The sequence below is a fragment of the Podarcis filfolensis genome, assembly GCF_964270895.1.
Source record: "Podarcis filfolensis genome assembly, chromosome: 1".
NCBI lineage: Eukaryota > Metazoa > Chordata > Lepidosauria > Squamata > Lacertidae > Podarcis > Podarcis filfolensis.
The window spans coordinates 132826219-132836526 of record NC_139604.1 but is presented as its reverse complement, the minus strand read 5'-3'; the positions used below and the strand labels follow the sequence as shown (position 1 = coordinate 132836526).

Genomic DNA, 10308 nt, shown 5'->3' with positions numbered 1-10308 from the left:
TTCATTCCAGGCACATGAAAGCCAGATATATTCTCTCTCGCTCGCTCTGAGATGCACACAGGCACCTCACAGCCTTATACTGAATCAGACCATTGGTGTGTGGAGCAGGGCTGGGGAGGGGCTGTGGCCGGAGGGGCATCTAGAGAGGCAAGGATGGGCCTGTGGCTTGATTGAACGTTCTCCAGGCTTGGTTCACCTGCCTGAGCAACTTTGAGCAGTGATGCTTGTGGGCTACCAGGCGCCCTGAGGTCCACGTTTGGATCCTGGCCCTGAAGAGATCCATCTCCAGACCTCCCCTTCATCCCCAAGAGCCTGAGGTTCAAATCTCCCTTGTCCTCAGCTGGTCCTCTCTGCTCTATCTGCGTCCCATCTGTTTTCTCACCTCCGCTGCCCCATCACATCAGGAAACGTGATGCTCTAAGAGCTCTGGCTTTTCCTGAACCCCCTGATGAGAAGATCAGCCTCGGTCTGGCCACCTTCTAGGGCTGGCAGAGCAACATTGCGCCACAACGCGTGTGGGGATAATGTGCACCCGAGAACAGAATCAGGGTTTCTTTGGGGCAGAGAAGGAACAGCCCAAAGGGCAGTCACTAATGTTAAAAAGGCAGCATTGAAAAGGCAGCTTTAAGTAAAGTGCGTCCCCAGCTGTGCAGAGACAGGTGGGTATGGCTTTGCTAAGACCCCAACTGAGCTGCGGAGCCCAAGGTGGGCGAGGTCAGGTTTTTGACAATCCGGCCAAGGTTGGCAATCTTTTCTTCCAGCAAGTAGTTCTTCTTCTCCACGGTCTTCTGCCTCCGCTCGGTCATCTCCAGGGCCTTCAGGAGCTGTGCGTTCTCCACAAAGAGGTCCTTCACCATCTCGTCGGCTTTCGTGTTCTTGGCAAGCTGGAAAACACAGGCAGCAAATGAGGGCTTGCTCCCCAAGGGTGCAAAAACAAGGTCTGTGTTCTGTAACGCTCTGCCCTGACCCCACAACCCCAGGTGCTCATCCCAACTCAACCCGAAATATTCATGTTGTGTGCTTTTTAAATGTTTGGTTGTAATTGGCTTAAAAGAAGAAAAGGGAAATTCCTTACGTTTCTAGATCCAGGTTTGGGACAAATACTCTCTTGATGAGAGGCAAGCAAAGAAAAGTGTGCAAATATAATTTGTTAGACTTTACAATATCCCCTTCTAAGTTTCTTTCCAAAGTTCCCCTTTCTTCCCCTAGCATTGAAAGAGACCACCTGTTTGGTAAGTTAAAAATGCTTTACTTACTAACTCTTCAAAGGTCAGATTCATATGCTTTTCCATACAGCAGCAAGACAACACAGGCAGCAAAGCTTAGTTTCAAAATTGATAAATGTTACTTCCGGTCAGCGCCAGCAACTGTAATGGCGGATTTCCTCCGATCTCCAGAGGAAATCTGCTTCGTGGAGCCAGGGTTCTACCGCTACGGCGAAGCGGGGACCCGAAAAAAATCACAGGCGGGGAAGCCTGTGAACTGAAGGCTCGGCGGGCTCCATTTGCTTCCCTCCCGCTGCTAAGGAGCCTTTTTAAAGGCTCCGGAACATACCGGGGGTAAGCGGCGCGGAGCTGAGAGCTGTCTACCCGTCTCCGCGAAGCGAAGCCGCATGCCATGGTTGGAGAGCGCTGACTTCTTCCTTTGAAATTTGGACTAAAAGTAACAACCCGTGAGTATTACGGAAATTGGATATTAAAAATCACCTTTTTTGATTCGGCACGAGCGGGGAAGGCGCAAAGAGGAAGTCCGTCTCCCCCTTTTGTAAACATTTTAAAGCAAGGACTAGATAACTAAGGTTGAAAAGAACATCTTCTTCGTGAGAAGTCAAAAGTAACTAATTTCACGTTTTGGCAGTATAAGTGAATGTGCTGGAGGATAAGAATTAATTCTGAAAGTGGATTGTTACCCCTCCCCCAGGACCCGGGAGCGATCCGCGAGGGAGCCTGTTGGAGAGATTTAAAAGACTTTGACAGCTGTCAAACTAGCTGTCAAAGCTGAGAGGGAAAAAAGAGAGAGAGAACTTTGTTTCTATTGCCTCGGCTGGTCATATTTGTTACATTTAGGTAACAAATTGTTGAAAATCAAGGAAAATAAAGGACTTTTGGATTTACAACTGGAAGGAATACTAAGTAACCAGTACTCCCCTAGAGGGGGCTCTGGGACATTACAGAATGGCTGTAAGTGGAAAAATACAGACGGCACTTGAGAAGATCTTTCGTAGCCTGGGAAAACTTCATGAACAAAGCACTGTTTTGGCTAAAAATGTCATAATATTGAATGAAAAAGCAAACAAACCTGCGGAAATTGGAAGGGACTTGACTCAAGTCTCTGTACCAGAACAAAAAGACTGTGCCCTTGAACTAAAAACTCTTGCAGCTGAACAAGAAAAGGAATTTGAGAAATTTGAAGAAGCTACACATGACAACTTAGAGGGAAAGGAAGGAGGAGCTATAATGCAGCAGAGGATTAAAGAAAGAAGCAAAAAACAAGATTTGGATTACAATCATAAATATGGAGACCTGGCAGGCCAGAGGCCTGTAAAGATGGATTTAAAGGGAAAGACAAATTTGACCAAAGTGGAAGCAGGAGTTTCTGGGACATTTGGACTTAAAAGAAGTAAAAAACAAGATTTGGATTACAATTTTAAATATGGTGGCCTGGCAGGAAGAAGTATGGACCTTATGGGGACAGAGCTTCTCCGAGATCTGGTGTTTAACATAAAGGACTATCAAAAAAACCGGCAGAGAGGAAAGGAGAGAGACTTAAGGGCCTCGGATGTGAGATCACCAGGCTGATACCAGATGGATTGATGGACATTGGTTGGAGATTGAAACCGGGAAAAGCGGGGAGTGGGGTTTTGGGTATCCAAAGGCGGTATAAATATATTCTTTTTTTTCTTTTTTTTCTTTCTTGTAAATAATCTGTTTTGCTATTTTAGATTAAAATGGGGAAATCGTGAAATGGAATTGGGGTCGACTTTAGAAAAAGGTATTAAGAATAAGATTTGATGTATCAAGATTGAGATTTATGTTAAAATTGGTTAAACAAAAAGGATTTAAATATAATAAGGTAAAATTTGGGGACAGGAACTTGTTGAATTAAAAATTGAATTGGAATACAAGAAGAGGAGATGTGGGGAAGTCAAGGAAAAATGTTATTGAAAGGTATATGTTTGTTTTTGGTTTTTTCTTTTTTTGTGTGTGTTTTGTTTTTCTTTAAACTTTTTGAAAACTTCAATAAATATTTTATTAAAAAAAACAAAAAAACAAAATTGATAAATGTTTCTAAATTATTTGTATAGAAACACAAAGACGACTTGGTAAAGCCACACGGTCTGGCCTTAGATCAATCAGCCCAGACAATTCACCCAGTTTTGCCAAAATTTTCTCCCAAAGTGAGAGGTGGGGGGTGACCTAGCAAAGTCTGGGAGGATGGCTTACTCTGTGGTCTTTAACCCATTCATGCATTTACTAGAACTAAGCATGCTGGTTATTTGCAGCTGATATTTATCCCACATATTGGTGATTCCCTGAGCTGTTGAAGAACCATCGCTCGATGACTGAAACAGGAGCGGGAACCATTTGCATTCCAGTTGTTGCTGACTCCAACTCCCATCAGCCCCAGAAGCCAGCATGACCAGTGGTCAGGGATGATGGGAATTAGAATCCTGCAACCACAGGTGAGCTGCTCCAGATCGAGGGCAAAGGCTCACCTGTTCTTTCAGCTGATTGACTTTGTCTTGGAGCAGCCTCTTCACCAGCCTCAGCTGCTGTTCAACATCCATCATGCGCTTTTCCATGGTTTTGAGCAGATGCTCTTGTCCACTCTAAAAAGGAACATAAGGGCGCATTATGAAGACTCAGTCCTGCTAGGCTGCAGGGCAATTAACTGGTCTTTTTTAAAAATTAGTTTTTATTAAAGATTTTCTTGCGTTGCAAAACAAATAACAAGGAAAAGAACAATTTAAAACACCCCCCCCCAAATAAACAACACCCACCCAAGTTTAAACCCCATTCCATGGGTGTAGCCAGAATTTAGGTGGCGGACAGGCGTGGGTGGGTGGGGGCAGAACTGAGCTCTTGCGACTGGTCATTTAGTTACAGTAAGTATTTTCATATGCCTGTTGTCTTTGTCCATGGAGTTTTCTTGGCAGGGATACTGGAGTGGCTTGCCGGTTCCTGCTCCAGGTGAATTTGAATTATGGTGCTGGAGGAGACTCTTGAGAGTCCCATGGACTGCAAGAAGATCAAACCTATCCATCCTTAAGGAAATCAGCCCTGAGTGCTCACTGGAAGGACAGATCCTGAAGCTGAGGCTCCAAGACTTTGGCCACCTCATGAGAAGAGAAGACTCCCTGGAAAAGACCCTGATGTTGGGAAAGATGGAGGGCACAAGGAGAAGGGGACGACAGAGGACAAGATGGTTGGACAGTGTTTTCAAAGCTACTAACATGAATTTGACCAAGCTGCGGGGGGCAGTGGAAGACAGGAGTGCCTGGTGTGGTCTGGTCCATGGGGTCACGAAGAGGCGGACATGACTAAATGACTAAACAACAACAACCCAAGTTAAAACCCCATTCCATGGGTGTAGCCAGAATTTAGGGGGCAGGCAGGTGTGGGGGGGCAGAACTGAGCTCTCTGCAATGTGACTTGTCATTTAGTTACAGTAAGTACAGTATTTTCATCCTTTTACTTGATGGGGTGGCAGCTGCCTCCCTGCACCCGCTGGCTACGTCCCTGTCCCATTCCCACTAAAACCATTATTTTATCACAAGGGGGCTGGCCCATGCTCTTGTTCCATTCCCAATGTGCCACCCCCAAGAGGGACAACTCTCTTTGGTGGCAGCCCCTCCCCCAGGGCAGGCGGGTTTTATAGAGCTGCCCCACCGATTGGTACATGCCCAGCAGGGGCAGCAAGTGTTTCCGATGCTGCCTGCCTGCACAGGGTCCTGGTAGCTGGATGATGGGAGTCGTAGTACAACAACATCTAGAGAGCCACAGGTTTTCCCCCCACCTCTCCTCTGTGTTGTCCATCATCTCATTTGCAGCAGTGACCAGCCAAAAGATGATGGGAAACCCAAAGCAGCCCTCCCCTGTCGTTCGCCCCTCCAGAATGTTATCTCAGGGTCCGCTGCCTCTGTACATGGAAGCTCCTTTTAACTTGTGGTGGTTCGTAGCAGCTGAAAGACCTTTCTCCCATGGATTGGCCCAGTCCCCCTTTGGAAGCCAACTGAGCTGGCGGACACCATCTCAGGAAGTGCCAGCAAATGCCGTAACTTGCTTAATGCTCTGCGTGAAAGCTCTTTCTGCCAAACAATCGACTTAGTCCTGCTGGCCACATGACCCGGAAGCTGTACGCCCTCGGCCAATAAAGCGAGATGAGCGCCACAACCCCAGAGTCGGCCACGACTGGACCTAATGGTCAGGGGTCCCTTTACACTTTACCTTTACCTTAGACACCAACTAAGTTTGTTCTTGGTATGAGCTTTCGTCTGCATGCACACTTCTTCAGATACACTGAAACAGAAGTCACCAGACCCTTATATATAGTGGGATGGTGTTTTTCTCAGAAGGGTAGTAGGAGATGGGTGATTGACTCAATGGCTATGGTAAACCTGTTGACGACTGTTAATGACTGCAATTAGTCCTATAGGCAAAAGCAAGGGAGATAGTGGATTCTTGTCTCCCTACACATGCTAAAGATATTTTGGTCATCTGCATACCATCCCTTCCTTGCTTTTTCCTGGTGATATTTCTGTTTCAGTGTATCTGAAGAAGTGTGCATGAAAATGAAAGCTTATACCTAGAACCAGGGGCATCTTACCCATGGAGTATAGTGGTGCAGGGCGCCAGGGCACCAAGTTCTGGAGGGCGCCAGGGAAGAGGCAGAGGCTGGACGCGGTGCCTCTCACCATCAGCTCGCCGCCCTCGCCCGCCTCCGCCATGCCGCGCCGAAGCAGCGCCATGCCTGGAGCCTCCATCTGCCGTGGTCACTGTGGCACGAAGCGTCCAGCTGAGCCGGGAGGCGCTGCGTTCAGCCTCTGCCTCTTCCCCGCCGGAGGAGCCGCCCTCCAGCCGCCGCCCGCCTCCTCCAGCCCCGCCGGCAGCGCCGTCCTCCCTAAAATACTCTGGGAAATGTGTGTGTGTGCATGCCGGAGGGAGCTTTGCACCACGGCGCCTGATATGCTTAAGACGGCACTGCCTAGCACAAACTTACCATATTTTTCGCTCCATAAGATGCACTTTTTTCTTCCTAAAAAGTAAGGGGAAATGTCTGTGTGTCTTATGGAGCGAATGTGTGGTCCCTGGAGCCGAATTGCCCAGGGGCAAAAAGAAGATCCCCCTTTTTTTTTTTTGAAAGAGGGAAGTGGGTGTTGTAACAAAGCCGCTGATCATTTGCCGATCGGGGAGGGAGATAAGGGACACTAGAGATAAAGGAGGCTGCCTGGGAGGGGGGAGGTAAAGACAGCAAACTTGCAAAGGGGGGAAACAGGAAGACTAAAGCAATAAGGAGAGAAATTAGAAGAAAAGGAGGAGCAAAAAACTGCTCCAGCTAAGGAAGAGACACTAAGGCAAACAAGAGGGAAGGGGGTGTTGAAAAGAAGCAGCTGATCGGTGGGATCAGAAGAGAGATAAGGGAGACTAGGAGGCCGCCTGGGAGGGGGGAGGTAAAAGCCCGTGGATCCTCAGGATTTTTACATTGGGTCACCCCACATTCACCATCAGATCACATAGCATGTCCATGGCTACAGCCTGCACCAAAAAAAACACACATCCACTGTTTCCTGGGGCTGCAATGGTGCAAAAATGTGGTTACAAAGCATGGATCCACATGGATCCTCAGGATTTTTGCACTGGGTCACCCCAAATTCACCATCAGATCACATGTCTGTGGCCACAGCATGAACCACAAAAATCAAACATCCAGTTTCATTCAGAATATTTTTCTTATTTTCCTCCTCTAATAACTAGGTGCGTCTTATGGTCAGGTGCATCTTATGGAGCGAAAAATACGGCAGTTGGTCTCTAAGGTGCTACTGGACTATTTTTTAATTTTTTATTTCGAATGCGTCAGACCAACATGGCTACCTACCTGAACCTGGTCAAATCTGACTGTTGCTTCAGACTCAGCCTTTCCAATTAAGACTTTAGCCTAATAGTTACAATAAGCCCTAAGGCAGGGAGTGAGGAACCTCTTTCAAGCCGGGGTCCGCATTCCCTTCTGAGCAACGTTCCAGGCGCCAGCTGTCGGTGGTGGGTGGGGCAAGAGGTAAAAGTGGGCGGAGCAACATACATTTCTACAATAGGGGTGTGGCCTGAGGAGAATTCCAAAGGCCTGGAGGGCATAGCTGTCAACTTTTCCCTTTTTTAAAGGAAATTTCCCTTATTCCGAACAGGATTCCTCGCAAGAAAAGGGGAAAGTTGACAGCTACGCTGGAGGGCCAGATTGAGCCCCTGGACTGGAGGTCCCCCCCCCATGGTTTAGTAAGAGAAGAAGACACACACATATTTAAAATGTGTATTTTATTTGTCCAATTAAAATAAAAAAGTGTAGCTCTTTCCCCGCTTAAAAAGTATTGATACATCTTGTACAAAACTTTGTATAAATAACCCAAATTTTCTCCTTCAAATCCAATATATAAAAAATTTGTACCTTTTCGTTCAAAAAATAGTTACAGCATAAAATTTGAGGGCAAAAAAATAACATGTCTCTTTCCAAACTCCCCTGGATAAGCAATTTTTAAATAACATAAATAAATTTTTAAAAAATTGATTCATAAGAAATTTAAGGGAAAAAAATAGACAACAACGTGTGATTCTCTTTTTTTTTCCCCACGCACAAAAAGAAACAAAAATAGATTATGAGGAAAAATAAATAAGGGGGATGAAAACATAATACTGGAGAGGTTTTAAATTAAAATAATTTGTTTTTTTAAAAGAACAAAGCAAAAATAAAAAAGAAAAAGCAATTTGATCCCTGGGTTTCTCCGCTTATGCCAGTATTTGTGAGTAAGGAATGAGGTGGATTTAGCAGCCAAGGGAAGTCAGAGGTGACCGATCCGTCTGTACGTATCTGCGTGAACCGATCTCTGCTCCGGAAGCAAGGCCTAGGGAGAGAAGGCAAGGAGGAGACGCTTCACACACAGCCTGTTGCAAAACAGCACGTCACAGTTAGTAATGCAGACAAACAGTGCCGCTTAAGCCATCGCAGCAAGACAGACACATCAGCGAGTGCTGGGGAATAATATGGAAAGGACAGCAAGCCCAACATTTAGGGAAGAGCAAGCCCAGCTCCCGGGGGAATAGCAAGCTTAACATGCAGGGGGAAAATTGCAAAGAACATCTGGTTAAAGATTAGTCTCAGCTGTGCGGAAGGGGCAAGCAGGGCGACACCTGTGTCGTTATTTCCACTTGGGGGAACTCGCCACGCAAAGCCACTTCCGCACTTCAGAGGAGGTGGGTTTGCGGGTTTCACAGCCCAGGCCCACGGGATTGGGGGGATTCCCGGCCGCGTCACCCCCTGGCCAGCCAATCGGCTGACTCTGGGGGCGTGGCCTGCCCTATTTAAAGCAGGACACAGCCAGGGATCTCCGTCTTTGCCGCTCATCAGCTGTTCCTGTTTTTCCCACCCTCCCGCCCTATATGGTTTCCGTTCTTTGACCTTGCTATGGACCTTGGTTGGTCGCCATTGAGGGGCCTGGTAGGAATTTTTCCACTTGGCAAATTGGCACCAGCCACTTGGTTTTCGCCCACCTCGTAGCAAATCGTCACAACTTTCTGGGTATTGGCGGTTAGGCATTGGTATAGTTTTGTAGTTGGAAGAGGGGAGGAAGCGCCATCACCTGCCCCACATATTGAAGGGTAGTCCGATAAAGGATCCTGGGGGGCATGGCCCTGTCCGAAGCCTAGGGAGGTGAGGGCCTAAGGCACGCCCCCTATCGGTGACCCCGGGGGAGTTCCTAGTTGATGTGCATCAGCAGGACTCCCCCTACTGGTGGTTAACCCTTCCCGGATTTCAAGCGGACGGGCTGAAGCTGGATATAGTCAGTTAGGACCAGTGCCTAAGCCAATACCGCTCATCACCTGTAACCAATAAAGTTGTGGCCTTTTTTAGCCCATTAACCTTAATTATTGTGTCATGTGTCATTATTTCCACTGGGGGGGGGGCGGGAACTCGCCACACAACACCTGCCAGCTACGCAATGCTTCTGGAGAGCTTGCAGGTTCTTATGCCCAATTCACACATTAGGCCAGTTTGGTCCCTGAGCCTCTGCCTTGGGCTTGTGCGCTCTTGTTGTGGGCTCCAACTCTCCCCCCGACGTCCCTTCTCAAGCAAAGTCTCACTTTTGCGCATCGTAATCTGCCTGCCTCGTGTCCTGCCTTGGCCCTGTCGGAGTGACTCCTTGCGGAACCCTTGGATTCGAGACTGGACCTGGACTGCGTTACTCAGGTTACCCCTGGGCCCAGCACACGAAGGGACCACGAGGGTCATCTAGTCCAGGCATAGGTAAACTCCGGCCCTTCAGATGTTTGGGATTACAACTCCCATCATCCCTAGCTAACAGGACCAGTGGTCAGGGATGATGGGAGTTGTAGTCCAACCCCCTGCAGTGCAGGAATCTTTTGCCCAACAGAGGCTCAGACCCTTGACCCTGAGATCAAGAGTCTCATGTTCTACCGACTGAGCTCTCCCAGCTTCCGTTGCCCCTTCCCTGGATGAATTGCATGCCCAACTTTCTTTCTTTCTTTCTTTCTTTCTTTCTTTCTTTCTTTCTTTCTTTCTTTCTTTCTCTCTTTCTCTCTTTCTCTCTTTCTCTCTTTCTCTCTTTCTCTCTTTCTTTCTTTCTTTCAAAAGAGAGCAAGTGCCTAGCATTTGTTGAACCTGAGATCTGAGGCAAACTGTACAGTCACAATTCTTCCTTACCCTCCTCCTCCCCAAAGAAGAAATGCTCCTGCCTTCCAGTGTTTCGTAAGAACCTACTGGATCAGGCCAACGGCCCATCTAGTCCAGCATCCTGTTCTTACAGTGGCCCACCAGGTGCCTCTTCTGACAAACCCGCAAGCAGGATCCAAGCACACAAGCAGAACTCTCCGCTCCTGCGATCTCTACCAACTGGAATCCAGAAGCCATGCTGCCTCCAGCTGTGGAGGGAAAGAATGGCTGGCCTAGCTAGTAGCCACCAGCAGTCTTCTCCTCCTCCACTAATGTCCCATCCTATTTTTATTAAAGATTTCTTGGTTTACAAAAGCATGTGCAATGTCTCTTTTCCCAAGTTGCATTTCCTACAGTTCAGTTTCATTTGTT

The 10308-nt window shown here is 47.5% G+C and overlaps 1 protein-coding gene across 28 annotated transcripts in view; it reads right to left on the bottom strand.

Moving 5' to 3' along the window:
• NIN (ninein) overlaps positions 1 to 10308 on the bottom strand; it is a 134733-nt gene continuing 124425 nt past the window's right edge. For 16 of the 28 annotated variants that reach the window (XR_014546965.1, XR_014546970.1, XM_083608849.1 and 13 more), the window contains 2 exons: positions 3716 to 3829; positions 1 to 884 (listed from right to left, as the gene is read on the bottom strand). Coding sequence is in view for 22 of the 28 variants with exons in the window: in XM_083608849.1 (XP_083464975.1) it covers positions 675 to 884; positions 3716 to 3829 (324 nt within the window). In the remaining 6 variants the exon portion in view is untranslated. Of the gene's footprint in view, positions 885 to 3715; positions 3830 to 7509; positions 8111 to 10308 lie in introns of those variants that run through there. The other 12 variants (XR_014546966.1, XR_014546967.1, XR_014546968.1 and 9 more) reach the window with 1 other exon arrangement.